The sequence below is a fragment of the Eubalaena glacialis genome, chromosome 13 (assembly GCF_028564815.1).
Source record: "Eubalaena glacialis isolate mEubGla1 chromosome 13, mEubGla1.1.hap2.+ XY, whole genome shotgun sequence".
Lineage (NCBI taxonomy): Eukaryota > Metazoa > Chordata > Mammalia > Artiodactyla > Balaenidae > Eubalaena > Eubalaena glacialis.
The window spans coordinates 91,754,823-91,772,274 of record NC_083728.1 but is presented as its reverse complement, the minus strand read 5'-3'; the positions used below and the strand labels follow the sequence as shown (position 1 = coordinate 91,772,274).

Here is a 17,452-nt window from a genome sequence, read left to right as displayed (position 1 = left end):
ACCCTGGGTGCCACGAGCTGGAGCCACGTGGGCAACGGGGCCCGGACGCTTCCCTCGGGTGCTCCCCTGGGGCCGCCTTCATTCTTCCGTTTACTCAGCGAGGTCTTTGTTTGTTTTTTGTGGGGGGGGGGCGGGGTTTGGCCCGCACCTTGCGGGATGTTTCCCCACCAGGGATTGAATCCGGGCCACCGCAGTGAAAGTGCAGTCTAACCACTAGACTGCCAGGGGACTCCACTCAGCAAGTCTGTTTTAAGCGCCTGCTGTGTGCCGGGTGCCGTTCTAGATGCTGGAGTCTGTGGATCCAGGAAAGCTGGGATCTGAGCTGACCTGTTCATCGAGATCCTTGCTTTCCTGAGTGCAGTGAGCTGTGCTCCAGGGAGGAGAGAGCAACACGCGAACAGACACACACACACACAAAGTCTGGTAGTGATCAGCGCCATGAAGAAGAGAGCGGAGCCGCGTGAGAGCGTCGGGCGTGGAGCGGGGGCAGGCGCCGAGAGACAGGAAGGGCCCAGGCGCCCAGCGTCCGAGGCGAGACTGGCCCACAGAGGCTCGGTCACGCGGGGCCTGCAGGGAGGGGGCGATGCCAGTCGTCCGGGCGGCCGCAGGGCCAGTGACATGGGGCCAAGGTGGAGCCAGGGGCACAGGGTCTGAGTTACAGGAGACCGGGATCCCCGGCTGAATAAACCCCAGCGCCACCAGAGGGGCTGGCAGGGGGCTCCGGGCGGGGATGATGGACGGGAGAGGAGAGCACAGGTGCAGGGTTGGACAGGGCAGGCGGGAAGGAGCTGGGCCGTGACGGCATGGCTCTGTCCCTGCACCCCTGCTGTAGCTGGTGCCGCCAGCTCTGTGCTGATTTGATTTCTTATCCACTCGTCTCTGCCCGCTGCCCCACTCCCGGAGCGCACACTGAGGGCCGCGCGGGCATTTCTTTCTGTCCCCACTGTGTGCCCGGCACTGTGGTGCAGAGAAGGGAGGTGAGGCCCTGGTCACAGACACAGACAGACTGTAGAAATTATAGATTATTTAATGTCTGGGAGGAAAAGATATCACCAACACATCAAATGATATTGGCTCTCCATTTAAAGCCATGATAAAAGTTTCCTTTTAAAACAAGCACATTCAAGTAAAACAGGGAGTTGATTTGAAGAAGAAAAGTTAAGCCCTAGATTTTATTTCATCGAATCTACACTGCCATGGCCTGTGAGATTCATTGTTATTTTATGAAGTGCTGAGAAAGAAAACATGCTTCCACTGAACCACGGCCCGGTCCTCTTGAAGCATCAGTTCCGAGCTGCATCCCAAATCAGAGATGTAAAAATGCGAGGGGGAAGAAGTGCGTCTCAGAAAATCCATGAACTTAGGTAAATAACAGTAGAGGTGACAGAGGGTCCTTTCTGCCTCTCAGTGAACTTAGGTAAATAACAGTAGAGGTGACGTGTGGATACGGTTTGTAAAACAGCCAAGAGGCTGGGGACCAGCACTGATTTAGTGCACTCTGCTGTATCCTTTCAGGACCCAGCACCTGTCTGGGGACAGGCGGCCTGGGCGTGGCTTGGGTTGAGGTCCAGAAGGAGACGGGCCACGTTCTTGCTCGTTCAGTAGGGAGGGGGGGCCGAGAATTACTGGAGACTTTCATTTTGCTCACCAGCGTTCCCTGCACACGCATGCACGCGCGCACACACACACACGCACACAGATTCCACGAGCCCGGGTCCCAAACACCTTTTCAAGGATATTAACCCACGAGTGCCGTTCAGATGAGAGAGGGTTGCCAAGAATGGTGCCTGACTGGCCTCCGCCTTCCTCCTCACCCCAGACCGTGAGTGAGGCTTCCCACGCTTCCTTAAGTAAGCGACTGACTGCTGAGGAGAGCATCTGTGTGGGTAGGTTTGCACGGTCTTTCCAGAAACCCCACGGCCCACGCCTGTCTCCTTGGCCTCCAGGCAAGGCCATCGCCCGGCCGGATTCCGCCGCGGGGCCTGGCTGTGCCCCCCGTTACCCTCCTCTGCACGGTCAGGCGTTCGAATTGCTGCCGGGTTGCCACAAAGCCTCCCCACGCCTGCTCCCCGCCCCCCCCACCCCGCCTCATCGCCAGGGGGTGCAGCAGCAGCTCCGGTTTTCCGGTGTCCTTGGGGTTGAGCTTGCTTGTTTGTTCCACGTTGTTTGGACGCTCAGGGTGACCACAAGCAGCTCACAGGGTTCTCCCTGTGCGCCCGTCAACGCGACCCCACCGAGCACGCCGACCAGTAGGTGCTGTCCCTCCGGCACTGACTACGCACCAGGCCGCACCCACCGCTCTCGTGTGTTCTCTCCTCGGCCTCACCACAGCCCTGCGGGGCGGGCCGCATCTATCCTCATGCTACAGACAAAGCAGTCAGGCTTCGGGCCCTTAAGACGTTGTCCGCGGCCTACGGTGGGGGAATGGGGGGAGAGGAGGGATTCGAAACCAGGCGGGCGGGTTCAAGAGCCGAGATCTTATCTGTCACATGATGGGGAACGTCTGGAGCACTTGTGTCTCTGAACGTAAACGTGATGGTGAGCGGCAGAGACAGAGCCCGAGGGGCAGTCAGGAAAGCATTTTGCTTTCTGGCCACGGGTGGGGCTTGCCGTTCCCTGAAGTGACAGCAGGTGGAGTCACTTCGGTCACAGCCGTCTTCGCCTCGTTTCACAAGTAGAGACGCCCGCCATCCGCAGCAGCGTCCCTTGTCTGTGGGGAGGGCCGCTGCTCTCAGCCTGGGTCTGCAGCCAGTGTGCCAGCCCTGCCGTCGGAGCAGGGACGGGGGCTCAGCCCTGCGCTCACCCAGCCGCCGCCCCGGCCCCTGCGCCCTCAGCAGCAAACTGTCCAGACGCCAGGTTCTGACCCACTGACGCCTGCTTGCCTGTCAAGTGGCCGGTCCAGGGCTGGGGCTACCCCACGCGACAGTGACGGCGACAGGAAGCGTCCAGTCCCGCCTGAGGCGTCGCAGGGCTGCCTCCAGCACCAGGCCTGCACTAAGCCGGCTCCCAACCGCAGACCACCCCGCCCCCCGACAGCTCTGGCCCTGCTCCCGCTGGGGTGAGGCTGGCCACAGGCCTCGAGCCTCCCCCGGCCTCCCTGGCAACCAGCAAACACCCCTTCCCCAGGAGCAGAGCTCACCGACCCACTGCCCTGGTGCCGCCCTGGTGACCCTGTGGCCTTCCCGAAGGGCCCCGCTCACCGCCAACCCGGCATCACGTCCCAGGATCCCACCACAAGCCTGCCTGGACCACAGCCTCTGCCAGAACCCCTGACTTAACCAGATGTACTAGTCCTGAGCCCTTCCAGCGGCCACGGCTGGCAGCCTCACAGGCCAGAGAGGAGCACGGCCCGGCCGAAGTGGGGCCGTAAGGAGGCCGTCACGCGGGGAGTGGGCAGTGGCTGCCGGTGGCGGTCCCCCTGGTGGTGGGTGTCACGGGTCGAGCACAGGAAGGCCCCAGATCGAGCCCCATTGCGTCGCTCCGGACTTGGCTGCGTGGCTCGCAGTGGCCACTGGAGCAGAAACCGCCGTGGGGCGGGCGGAGGCGTGGAAAGCATTTGCACGCGGGAGGCACCCTGTCCTCTCGCTGCTCCGGCAGCCCTGCCGCCTCGTGCACATGCCTGAGCCGGCCCTCGGGCGACGACAGGGACGTGACCTCTCCATCCTCTTGCCTTGGCGGGCAGCCGGCCACCTGCCGGGCACGTGAGGACCAGCCACAGCTGCACGCAGGAGCCCGGCCGCAATCGGCCACTCCAGCCGCCTCCCAAGGCCTGCCCAGCAGGATCGCGGGCTGAGCTCCACGATGGCTGCCACAAGCCCCTGGGTGCTGAGGCAGCGTGGCCACCGCAGAGTGGGAGACATGCAGCCGGGGACCCAGGTGGATTGCAGCGCCCGGAGTTTAATGTGCTTTCGGACAGTCACTGCAGGGTCTGGGATCCGGGCCTCCTGACACTGCTGTGAGGTGGGCACTGCCCACTCAGGACCGACGGGAAACGGAGGCCTGCAGAGGTCAAGTGCATCGCCCGGCGTCACACGGGGAAGAAGTAACAGGCCTGGGACAGGCTCCAAATCCCAGGGCGTCCGCACTCCCCGTCCCGCTGGCCGACCCTGCGAGTTTCAGAGGGAACCCGCCCCCGGCCGATCCTGGAGCAGCGGCACTCGCCCTGGGCGCCTCTCTGCCAGGACTCTTTGGGGCATTCTGACCTAAGACCGCACCGTTGCCTAGCTGAGCAGGCCCGACACCGTGGACAGAGTTGTGGGTGAGAACAGAGAGGCTGAACACCAGGCCGCGGCTGTGAAAGCACCACACAGCTTCCCGGACCCGCTGAGGGCAGGCTGCCCGGCACCTCGGGCCCTGGTCCAGCCCTGGCTGCCCTACGTCCCCACACCTGGGCCCATCCCTCGCCAGCGGCCCCCAGTTCCCCGATTCTATATCTCCTCCCCTTAGGGCGGCTGGCTGATCTGATGGGTGTGCAGGCCTCTTGAAGGGCGTCTCCTGGAGAAGCCTGGCTCTCACCCCCTTCGCTGTTGGATCTGGGATTTACGCAGGGAACCATGAAAGTAGTAAGCGGGACTCCGAACCATTTCAGTACTCTCATATGTCTCTGAGGACCCGTGCATCTCCCAGAGACATGGCTGCAAACGTACGGAGAACCTCAAGCATCTTTATTTTATATTAACTCTCTGTGGTAACGCCGGTTCCCTTGTGAAGATCACCGAGGATATGATATTTTTGTTGATATACACAAGTTTGTGGTAAAGACAGTAAAAAAGCAGTTGTAAAGCAGTGACCTCACCCTGGGGTGACCCTTCATCGTGCCCCCTCCCCCAGGCCCGGGCAGCATCTGGAGGGACACCTGCAGACCCTGGTCAGGCAGCCTGCAGCCCAGGCCCGGGGAACAGGGGCGTCGATGTGGTACTGCAGTGCTGTGGACCCCAGGTCCCTCCACCAGGAAAGTAGGCCTGGCTGCGTGGGGAGCCCCCAGACCCTCGGAACACTGAGCCGTGTTCTTGGGAATCTGATTCCGTAGAAGAGCTATTTTTATGTTTTCTTTCATGTTTGAAATAGAAGTATTTCAGGCGATTGCACCCTGAGGTTTGGAGTGCAGGGCATGGTTTTAAAATTGACTAAATAAATAAGATGCTGACGTGGTTGGGATGGGGTAGAGGGAGGGGAGCAGACTAGCTCTACCTCCTGGTGGCACAGAATTCACAAAATCTGTGCACGGGGTTGGTTTTGCTCTGAGGAGAAGGAGGGCATTTTTTAACAAAAAAAGGGGCTGCTCTCCAGAAAAACTTTGTATCTGGCAGGATCCCGTGTGTTCACTGGTGACAGTCAACCATGTGTGCAGATTGTCATCCCTGAAACCCCGTTCTGGAGCGATGCAGCTGAGGGGCGGCCTCTCTGTGCAGAAATGGCCCTGCTTCTCTACCGAAAAGCTCCAATCACGCAAGAGCAGCCCAAGTTGCTCCGAAATAACTTGGAAGAGAATCATTTAGCTGAACAAATGTTTTATAAAAGGCGCAATATGAAGATAGTAAACCAACTAGAAGGGGTTCTGGAGACCTGTAGGATCAGAGGAATTTGCTTTGATGACTGAAAGCTGGACCCACTTTGTAGCGAGGACGCACGTTGTTGGGCTCTTCTGAGGTCAAGGCCACCCTAGGGTTCAAGGTGCCGATAACACCGGCCATTCGCAGCGAGGGCAGGTGGCCCCTTGGTCTTGGGAAGGACGGCCGTTCTCTGTGTGTGGGACACGGTGGCGCGGACGCTGGACCCAGGACAGCAGGCACCCGGCGCGGCTCTTCCACACGACCTCTGCTGACTAACAAGTCCTGGAATTGCCCCAGCCTGACATCCTCCTCCAAGAGGTGCCCGACAGACATCGGTGTGTTGAAGGCTCTGAGAAGTCCCACAGTCTAGAGCTTATGTAACTTTTTTTGTTTGAATGCTTCATTTTCAGACTTGTTTTACCAAAGAACCCTATTTTCCCTTCTGGAAAATGCTGCGTTTGTGTAATTTTCAGTTTGTATCCCCCTGCCAAAGTGTCCCACCTCTATTTTCTAATTAAACCTAGTACACCCAGCATCATATCTGCTCGCTGTCTGTGTTTGTGAGGGAAGCGTCTCTGTGCTGGCACAGGTCTGTGGAGCTGTGTCACCACCGCTCTCTGTGGTGACAGGTTCGCCATGTTTCAGGGTCTGTGGATGAAGCTGTCATGCGTCGCCAAAGCCTTTAGGCTGCAGGGTGGTCCCCGCGGGGGGGCCGCCTTCAGCCCACGCAGAGCCTTGCTCCGTCTTCCTCCTCCACGTCCTCCCCCCCCGACTAAGTTGGGAAGCCCGAGGTCGCCTCCGACGTGACACAGGGCTTTGTGCAGCTCCGAGCCAAGTGGGGAGGGACCCTCCAGACGTCGGGGGCCTGCCCCCCCCTTGGTGCCAGTCGCCGGGGTTCTCTCCCCCCGACGTGGCCAGTGAGCCGGGGCCACCTCCCGCGTGCTGTGAGGGGGGCTCTTCCCTGTGTCGGCACCCGCTTATCAAGCTTAGACTCTAATTGCACTTATCCGTGCTGAAAACCGGCCATTACCACCACCTGACGTCCCAGTGGTGAGAAATGCTTCCTCAGCAAACCCCGCGGCCCCCTCGGTACTCAGGGCCCCTCTCGCCCTTCCCGGCGGCTCTAGGGGTGAGCAAGGTGGTGACGGTGGACGTGAAGGGGAACTGGCAACGCTGGCTGAAGGTGCGCGACCTCACCAAGGGGGTGACCTACTTCTTCCGAGTGCAAGCGCGGACCATCGCCTACGGGCCCGAGCTGTGGGCCAGCGTCACGGCCGGCCCGGCCGAGGGTGAGTATCGGGCCTCCTTCGTCCGGTCAGGGGTCTCAGGACTCTTTTGGCCCCGCCTTCCAAGGCGTGTGTTAACTGAACGTCTGCACGTGGACACATTCAGTGCAGGCGTCAAGCGTGTCCAGATTGTATTTGTTTTCTGGAAAAACAGTAAGAGAAAAGAAGTGCATTCAATTTTTGAAGTAAGATACATGAGAAAAGTTTAAAGTTTTCCTGTCACGAAGAGGAGCCACGCGGTTCCTACTGCACAAATGCCCTTGGCCTCTGTTTAAGGGCTTTCGGAGGAGAGGGCAGTGGATCGAGTGGGCACCTCCACGCCTCAGCTCTCTTGATGCCCTGATGGACCCTGTGAGGCCAGTGTCAGCCCCACCCCGACTTTCAAGATGAGGGACCGGGACTGACCCCGCCTGGAGACCTAGCAGCAGAGCTGGCCCCTCTGCGGGCCCAGGAGTCCCGGGCCAAAGCCCACCCGCTCTTTTCTCCTCTGTCCACAGGTTCCCCGGGCTCCCCTCGAGACGTCTCAGTCACCAGATCCGCCTCCGAGCTCACCCTGCAGTGGACGGAGGGCCGCGCGGGCAGGACGCCCACCACGGGCTACGTCATCGAGGCCAGGCCCTCAGGTAAGGCGGGCGAAACCCCGAGACGGTTGTCTCTGCATCCGTAAAAGAGGGGACGTGTCAGAGCTTGGGGCCTCCCCAGCCCAGCATTTCCCTGATGACGTGGAGACGGAGGGCATTGACTTGAAATGAGAGGCTCCCTCTCACTCCCCCACCCCCCGTTGTTGTTTTTCTTTTAATATTTATTTATTATTTATTTATTTATTTTGGCCGCGCCGGGTCTCAGATGCGGCACGCGGGATCTTCGTTGCGGCCTGCGGACTCTTAGTTGCGGCCTGCGGGATCTAGTTCCCTGACCAGGGATGGAACCCCATGGGGAGCGCGGAGCCCTACCCACTGGACCACCGGGGAAGCCCCCACCCCCCCATTTTCATAACCACGGCTGCGCTAGCAGCCTCACGGGCATCAGACCCATGGCGTTCTGGCCACGTTACCCAGGCTGAGGGGGAAGATGTGTGTCACTCAGATACACGTGCGTGAGAACTTAGGGCCCCTTGAGGACGTCCTCAGCTCACCGGTGAGACCCACGCGTGTTTTCAGAGAAACCCACACGCCATCCGCTGAGAGCGAGGTTGAGATCCGCCCCGACCCCACCCGCCCTAAGAGGGCTTCCGCCTTCTCTCTGTTCAAGTAATACCTAAGGGCGGACGTCACTGGAAAGTGAACGATGGTTTGAGTCGGATGTTACAGCAGGAGCCCCGGGCACGTTCACCGCGACCTTCAGACGGCCGTACGGCTCAGCGTGGAACATCCGAGCGTGAAAATACACGGCGTGCCAGGGACGCACTTGGAAAGCGAATCGCCGGGCCCCGCCGCCAGCTGGACTGCAGCACCGCGAGCGCGTCAGTGTGGTGATTAAAGAAGCTATTAGACCAAGAGGGAAGGTCCCCAGAGCTGCAGACGCCACTGTGTCACTGGCCTCCCTCCTCCCACCAAATGGCTTTTGAAAGATTACTGGTTAGAAGTGCCTTCTAGAAACTTCCAAGGAGAAACCTAGTACATAAAACTGAAACAGTTTCAACGTAAAGGCGATGTGAATACTTCTTTGGCTCAAGAATGCCCACGTTCAGCCCCCGGGCCTGGGGGATCCCGACAGTCTGATAAGCAGGGCATTTGGCCTTTTCTGGAAATGGAGGGTCCCAAATCCGTGACGGGGCTGGACTCGCCAGAGGCCTCTGTGGTCACGTGTTCCCCCCGTACCTCTGAAAGCAGTGGCCCCCAGAAGAGCCAGCCAGCTCTCTGCTGGCGACATCTGACCCGGGGCACTTTCGGAGATCAACAAGTGCCGTGGCTGAAAGGCCCTGTGAGGTCTGGGCCCAGACTGAGGCAGTGGAGGCTGTACTGACCTAAGGAGGCAAAGCCGTTTGCTCCCCAAATCCAGGGAGAGCGTTTATCGCAGAGGTTGCCTTGCGCAGGCCCACCAAGGGGCTCCGTCAGCTTCGACGGGAAAAAATACGTTTTTATCTTCACTAGCCTCTAACTGAAATTTAGCTTTCCCTTCACTTATAAACACGTGTTAGTTTGCTCAGCTACTGTAACCGAGTACCAAACACTGGGTGGCTTAGATAATAGAGCCGTGTTCTCTCTCAGTTCTGGAGGCTGGAACCCCAGATCGAGGTGTCGGCAGCGTTGGTTCCCTCTGGGGGCCATCAGGGAGGATCTGGTCCGGGCTTCTCCCCTGGCTTCTGGCGTGTCGCTAACAACCTTTGCGGGTCCTTGGCTTGTAGCAGAAGCATCAGCCAGACCCCTACCTTCCTCTTCATGTGGCCTCCTCCCTGTGTTCCTGTCTGTGTCCAAACTTCCCCCTTTTAGAAGAACCCCAGTCATACTGGATTAGGGCCCACCCTCATGACCTCATCTTAACTAATTACGTCTGCAAAGACCCTATTTCCAAATAAGGTCGCATTCTGAGATACTAAGGATTAGGCCTTGAAGGTATGAATGATGAGGGGACCCAGTTCAACCCATAACCGTAGGTGAGAAACCACGTAAGTAATTGCAGTACCTGTGAAACCACCAGCAGTAGAAATCACAGCTACGTTCACATCATGTGCCAGCTGTGCAGAGATTTCCCAAGATCGTTCACGCTCATCACGGCGTTGAAATTACGGTCGTCTGCAGACCCTGCTAGACCTTCTTATCGAAAGCGTTCATGAAGAAGCGAAGACTTCTGAGTTCCCTGGGATAAGGGTGTCACCTCAATGCACGTCTCTCCACCACATCTTCCAAAGACCACGTAGCTTAACAAGGGTGCAAAGAAAACCCACGTGATCCAGACCTTCCGCGTAACCAGGAGACGGACGTGACTGTGAACTTGCGGTTACTGCTAGGCATTTAGGTGCATCACCCATATAACTGGTTTCCTTTTCAGTTTTATTTTATGCATGAAAACCATTCTGAGATGGGGTCCTTCAGAGTCAGCAGGTTGCCAGAGGGTCCACGGCACCAAGAAAAGATCAGGAAGCCTTGCTCTAGAGGACACGCACCCAAGACTCCCGCCGAGTCGTTTCCTTCTACCTGAAAACTTGTCTCCCCGACAAGAGTTAAAGATCCCAGTGGACATGTGGCTCTAAAAGGGCCACATGAGGCACCCTTGGGGGCGATGGAAATGCTCTGGATCAGTGTTACCGACCAGGGTTCTTGGCCTCCTTCCTCGACAGAAATTGATCAGAGGCCAGACAGGAAGTTCAGGCAAGGCTTTCTTGGGGCCCCTGCTGCAGCAGGGGGGTGCGAGAACAAACAACAGCTTCCCTTGCTTGCTCACTCCCTGACGGGGGCGGGGCGGGGGGGAGGTGAGCTTGTTCCTTATATGGGGTGAGGGTAGGGGTGTGTCCAGGAGTCGGGCCAGAGGGGAGGCTTAGGTGTTGTGCCCACCTCTTAGGTGGTGGCGTGTGCAGGGGGCATGCGCAGTGCCCTGCTTTTGCTCCAGTCTCTTCGAAAGCGGCAGCTGGGTTTTTGGGTCTCTGTATCTTTTGGGTCCAGAATTTGTCCCAGCTGTGCGTGCACGTAGTTATTTTTAGTCTCATACAGTTTCTTTGGTTTTTGTTTCTCGAGGAGAGACGTGTCCAGGTGCAAGCATTGCAGCAAAGGGTCCCATCAGGACTGTGTCAACATCAGTTTCCCGGTTGCGCTGTACTGTAGTTTCCCGACACGGCACCCTTGCGGGGGAAGGGGGGGTTGGAACGCTGGATAAAGGACACATGGGATGCCTGTGCTATTTCCCACAGCTGCGTGGGAATCTACAATTATCTCAAAATAAAAAGCTTAGCTTAAATTTTTTTTAAAAATCTCCACGGATGGTCTGCTCACCCTGGTCAGTCAAGTGCACCGTCTCTCTGAAACGAGCACCTTCACGTCAGGGACGGGCCTGCGGGGAACGGACCTCCCCGCCAGCCAGACGCAGGCGCGTGGGCCTGGGATCTTAGCCCTGGTGAGCGCCCAGGGCCGTCCAGGGTGCGGAGGGTGGGCTCTCAGGCTTCCTGGGGAGCTGGTCAATCTCCCCTCGTGCCGCCTTCGCTCATCCATCTGCCGTGACGAAGGAAACGGGGTGCTCGGTGGTGACAAGTGCAGCTCCAGGGCGTCTGGAAGGTGGTGCAGCGCTGATGGGGTGTCGCCCCACACCCGAGGGCCTCACCCGGACGCGAGCCTTCGGCGGCCAGCTGGCGGTCTGACTCACCGGGTCACTACCAGAAGGTGGAAGGAAGCTGACCCACGGGGACCAAGACATGCCAGGAAACTGACCTGGAGGACGCTGTCGGTTTCAGTGAGCCCCGAAGATTCTGCTTCACTTTCTCAACGTTGGAAAGCAGGTTGCCAGCGATTTCGACTGGACCAGAGCAGGCTGCCGGACTCACCGTCCAGCCACTGAAAGTTGAGAGAGACGCCCTCTCCCCCCGGCCCTCCCCCCTTAACGGAGGCCTGCGGCTGCTCGGAGTCAGATGAAATGCATTTACGGATTGTCAATATTTAAACACCGTGCCAGAACCTTGGGCCTTGGATCATAGCTGTCACCTATTACAGGCCTCATTACACAGCACAGTAAATGCTGCATCATCTCACTCTCGCCCCGAAGCTCTTTGACAACACTCTCTCCGGGCAGCGCAGTGGTGTCTGAAGGGAGCTTGGTAGTGGTGTTGGGCCCTGGGAGGGGTAGTTTTTAATAGGGGGCCACCCAGGTTCCCGTCACCGTGGGCGTCCGGAAAGACTGAGCCACTTCGTTGGGTGGCCCTGGGGGCCCCAGGCTGCCTGCCATCTCCCCACCAGGCCTCATCTCCGTCTTGCCCTTGGAAGGCATGGAGCTCGTCCGCTTGGCTGGCGCGGGGAGGGTGGCCAGCAGGCTCCAGCGTCCCGGGCAGGTGGCCCTGCAGCCTTGTGCATCTTCACTTGAACCCCTGCAAATTTTGCTGATGCCCTAACGTGAAAACACCGAATTGAACAGCAGCTGGTGAAATTCACATCGGACTAGGACACACACCCCCTCTCACTCCTGGAGAAGGGCAGTCAGCGAGTGTGGACGTGGCCCCAGACGCTGCAGGACAGCCTTGCCGAAGGCTCATTTCTCCGGTTGGGCGAAGGTTTGTTTCCTCCCGGTCGGTGTTGCTAAGCTCCCAGGAAGGCGGTGAAAACTATGCAGTGGGCATATGCAGATGATTTATTTGCACAAATTGTCCCGAGGCATTTTACTGTATAGATCAGGGAACCTAATTTACATATTTACACAATAGACCAGCATGGCACTAAAGGAACTATAAATATATTTTCCTCTCCACAGCAGCCGTGAAATACATATTTAGGATGTACCCAACGCAAGGCAGACATTGTGTTGCTTTTTTCACCAGTAATGTATTTAGCCCAGAGAGGAGAGGGGGTGAGATGGAGCAGGGCCTCTGTCCTCGTGGGCCCCTCCCTGCCCACTTGCAGTCCTCCTGGGGGCCCCCCAGGCCCCTCCCCGCTCATTCTGTCCACTTCTGATCTTTGCCTGCGGGACTTTTCAACTGAACAAAGAAAAAAAATCCGTGCTTTTCGGAAGGTTTAACATCCATGGAAGTTGCCAAGTCAGCGTCCTCTGCCCCAGGGCTGTGGCTGCAGTTCTGACTCTGTCACTGGCCTGTGTTCACTGCTTCTCTCCTTCACGACCCCGAGTCGACAGCCTGTCTGGCTCTGCAGCCCTTTCTCTCTGGGCTGGGTCCTGGTCCCAGGCCATCCTTTGCGTTTTGACGTTCATCTCATTGTGCGTCCTGCCTTCAACAAGGATCGGATAACATACAATTTTTTTATCATCAGATGTATTTAGCCTTGGGTGTAAGCCCCACCTGTTTCAGTTCAATTTCCGACCCAGCCCAGTTACACCAAGAGAAGTGGCAGCGTTTAAGACATAAGCAGCTGCCAGGCTCAGAGCTGCAAGCCGACGTCATGGCGCTGGTTATGTGAGTTAGTGGAACCAGAACCCTTGGGCCGTGAATGACAGTTTCACTCAGCGTGGAGACCCTGCTGGATTGTCCACGAGGTCAAACGTCTTTCTTGGCGTCTGCCTTGAAACCTGCCACAGACACATGCTTCTGGGCGTCGGCAGGGTAAGTGGAGCGCGGACCTCTGGGATTCGGGAGGGCGGTGTCCCTGCTCCCCGGTTTCGAGGGCACAGCCGGGAGCAGGTGTGCCTGGGCAGCGAGGTGCTGGCCCCACGGGAGAGAAGCTGCCTTGCGCCAAGCGCCAGAAACAAGTGCGGTCGGGGCAGCGACCCGTGTGGATTGGAGGCGCTTGCTCTCCTCGAGGATATTCAGTATTAGCCGTTCTCCTTTTTTAGTGAACAAATACTGCCATAGGGCAGCCAGGACCGAGAGCTCATATCTTTAAAGGAAACCCAGCCAGTGGGACGCACGTGCGTGTGTGGACCCTCACGCAGCTTTCCTTCCGAGTCCGGCAGGGATGGAGATGTGTGACCGGAGTGCGGCCTATCGAGCAGCATTCTGCCACGTTTATTTCTCCATGGTTCCCCCACCTTCATACCTCGAGGTGGCGTCTTCCCAGCAGTGTCACAGTAAGGAGAGGCCAGGAAGGCGCTGGGCGTCCAAGAAGGGGAACCAAGCCCAGCAAGATGCCACGGACACCCCGCCACGGACATGAAGAGGCCCCGGCCTGAAGGTCGACGTGACTCCCAGGAAGGTGGAAGTCCTGGCACCGCCCGCAGGGCTGGTCCTCAGGCCTCTGGCATCGGCCACCCAGGGATGTGGCTTTGGGAAACACGAGCGACTGCTCTCCTCGGGCCAATCACGAGTTCCCCACGCGAGGGTGATGTAGGAGTAGGAGCTCCCCCAGTGGGGAGGGAAGGCAGGCTGGGGTCTGCTGAGCACCCGGCGGGGTGACCTCGCCTGGAGTCTGACAGCCGGCTGAAGGCATGCCCAGAAAAACACAAGGGCCCGCACTCCCCTCAAGTATTGATTGAGAATGTAAATGCAGGCCCGGGGATTATCCTGGTGCGTGGAAAATCAGTTGCACAAATCTCATTATGCTTAATAGTTCTGTAATGTTATTTTTCCCCCTCATTTGTAGACATACTTTTCTCCGTCATTGATTTATTGAGATATTTAACAACATAATACAAGCGAGGAAAACAGTCCACAGTGGAGAGACAGAGTGGAGGCTTCGGCAGCCGCCAGGGTTTTCTGCCCGCCGTGATCGCAGTGTGAATATTAGTGTGGATAAATAGCCCAGGGAATCACAAGTGGAGCCTAAAATGCTGAGTATGCTAATTTTGGAAAGGCGGAATTAAGCAGAATAAAAGTGCGAACTTCCTTCAGAAGGAAATTCTCGTGGTATGACTCCTCCCCTCCCAGCGTTTTTCAATGTAAAGTAAATCGTGTGTTGAGATTCTGTATCAATATTTTAAAATGTTTTTATGAAAAATGCAAATAGTTCCTGGAGCTATGACAGAGCGCTTAAAATAAAATGTGGACTTTAGGTGACAGTAGAGGAAGGGGAAGTAATTCTTTTTCTTCAGTAGCGGGAAAGCATTACAGAAACATTAGTGTAAAAGACATCCAGAGAACCCACTGCAGCAGTGTTCAGGGCTGCTGCAGATGGTCTGGGAATGCCTTTCACACTCTTAAGTCCCTTAATTTCAATGGTTTCAAGCAGTATCCAGTTTACAAGAGTCTATTTTTTCTTCAGTCTCTTTCACAGCATAAAATTATCTGTCGTTTTAGAGGGAAAACATTGCACAGTTTATTCAATGTTTAAAGCCCTTAGCACAGTGACTTGCTCATAGTAAGTGCTAAATAAAATGGTGGTGGTTATTATTTACTGAAAGCTTGCCTGTGCCAGGCCCTGTGAAAGGCTATGGGGGCACAAAGATGAATGGATGGAAGGACAGATGGAGGGGTGGATGGATGATGGATGGATGGGTAGGTGGAAGGATGGATGGAAGGAGGAAAGGGAAGGGAAGGGAAGGGAAGGAAAGGAGTAAGGAAGGGGAGATGAATCATGTCAACTGATATTTATTGAACTCTTGAAAAATTCAAGAGCCCAGTGGTGCAAACAGACAGGTAAATGTAAAGAAAGAAGTGTTCTGGAGGCCCATTGGCAGAAGCTGCCATCTCTTCCTGGAGTGTAGGAGTGGGTCAAGGCTGGCCTCAAAAAGATGAATCTGAAAGGGTGCAATGACCTTGTTGATTTTCCTCCATCCCCCCCCACTCCCCCATAGACTTATAAATAGCTCACTGAGAACAGAAATCTCATCTGATCCCCTGTTGGCTGGAACAGCGCCTGACCGAAGAGGGAGCACTTAAATATTTGTGGATCGAATGCGTGGATGAGTGAGAGGGGGTGGAGGGGGAGGATACCCGCCACCACACCGGGGTCTCCAGGCAGAGGGAGCGGCACGTGCAGGGAAAGCACACCCTCCGTGCCTATTATTCCCCGATCATTCTTGCCAAACCAGAAATAAATCACATATGACAATCATGAGTGTAAACCGTAATATTTTTAGAAGGAAAAGAAAGGCTTAAGCCATGACTTGCCATTTGGACATTATTAGTGGTAATGGGTAACTTGGTGAGAAACTACTATAAATGTGAATATTTAGAAAAAAATAATCATCGTACCCCCTTTTTGCCTGTACAGAGATTTATGCCTTTAAAGTCTCATTCACATCCATTCCTTCATTAACCTGTGACTACAAGGGCTTAATTGGTGCAAACTCTAAACCCTATGCAAATACAACTTACACACTAGCGGTCTCTTTCTGTTTACTGTGGGGCTGATCCTCTCAAACATATCTGGTGTTCCAAGGTGTGTGATAAGGTTGGTTTCCAGATAACCCCCGCCCCCGTAAAGCTGTCAGCATGTATGCATGCATATTCAAATGTGCATGGAGATTCCTCTCCAGATCTCCTGCTGTTTTTAAAAGATCACAAACCTGTGCCTATAAAAGAATTTCTAATTCATGAAGGATCACTATTTCAAATGAACATTTTGGGCCCTGAGCCCACTTTTTACTGAACAACCTCCTTAGAAATTGGATTTATATTTTATTTTGCAAACACTCGCGGAGTATACTGCTTACTAAGCACTTTATCAGTATTAACTTGTTCAACCCTTGCAACACACCTGTGATGTAGATGCCCTTTGTTGTCACCGTTTTACAGATGAGGCACAGAGAGGCTAAGTACTCTCCCTAAGGTCACACAGCTAATGTGTGGTGAGGCAGGCTTCGCACCAACGCTGTCTAGCTTCTTCCTTTACCTCTGCACCTGATTTTCTGGCTTTAATTTCAATTTTATTAATGTTTTCCTACACGTCAGGGCTTAAAGAAATTCAATATGTATTTTTATTGTGGTAAAATACATAACATAAAATTTACCATTTTAACCATTTTTAGGTGTACAGTTCAGTAGCATTAAGTATATCCACGTTGTTGCACAACCATCACCACCAGAACTTGTCCATCTTCCCAAACTGAAACTCTGTCCCCATCAAACCCTAACTCCCCCTCCCCCTCCCTCGGCCCCTGGCGCCCACCCTGCTACTTTCTGTCTCTATGAATTTGCTCTAGGGACCTCCTATAAGTAGAATCATACAGTATTTATCTTTTTTGTTTCTGACTTACTTCACTGAACATCCTGTCCTTGGGTTCACCCATGTTGTAGCAGGTGTCAGAGTTTCCTTCCTTTTTAAGGCTGAATCATATTTCATTGTATGGATGGACCACCTTTTCTCTATCCATTCCTCTGTTGATGGACATTTGGGTTGCCTCCACCTTTTGGCTACTGTGAATAATGCTCTATGAACATAGGTGTATCGGTGTCTGTTCAAAATTCAGTATATGTTTTAAAATTTATACTTGTATTCGGTAGCACCTGGGCATAGATTAAATAACTACTGGTCTTAGGGCAGGTTTGATGCTGCTGCCCTTCCAAAGGATGCTCAAACTCGAGGGCGGCACTTGGGGAGTTTGGTTTGGCAGGTTAAGGCAGGGTCCCCCGGTGAGGGCCCCGGCAGGGTTGTCCCAGAGCATGTGCACCTCCATGCCAGCTGCCACTCGGCGACTTCACCCCACGAGAGCACACGACCCGTTATCGATTATGGAAAATTGCGCCGAGCACGCTGCAGCGACCGCCCCAGGCAGGGGGGACAGCATGACAGCATCACCGCAAGGCTGGCAGCTGGCTGGCAAAAGAGGCGTTGTTCAAAGTTTTCTCTTTGACCGGCCGGCTGGATTGTCGTTTCCAGTTAGAAAGCGGTGGGACTGAGAACTCAGTGGCGCAGGCGCCACTGGGCCAGCGGGTGTCCTCGGAGAGCCTGGAAGGTGGGGTTAGGGGCACGCGGCCGGAGGTCTGTAGGGAGCCGGGACCCTACACCAAAGGCGAGATCCAGTCAGAAACCAGAGGCCCGGAGAGCACTGGGGAAAATGCTTCCGCCAGCTTGCAGCCTTAGCAGAGTCTGGTCACCAGGGGGAGGCCCCTCTCTCGCCTGTGCCCCTGGTCCCCGGCAGCTCACC

At 55.8% G+C, this 17,452-nt stretch overlaps 1 protein-coding gene across 1 annotated transcript in view; it reads left to right on the top strand.

The window, feature by feature from the left end:
- SDK1 (sidekick cell adhesion molecule 1) overlaps positions 1-17,452 on the top strand; it is a 182,814-nt gene that overhangs the window by 146,440 nt on the left and 18,922 nt on the right. Inside the window, exons 26-27 of the mRNA XM_061207928.1 lie at positions 6,680-6,841; positions 7,336-7,461. Coding sequence (XP_061063911.1) covers positions 6,680-6,841; positions 7,336-7,461 — 288 coding nt within the window. The remainder of the gene's footprint in view (positions 1-6,679; positions 6,842-7,335; positions 7,462-17,452) is intronic.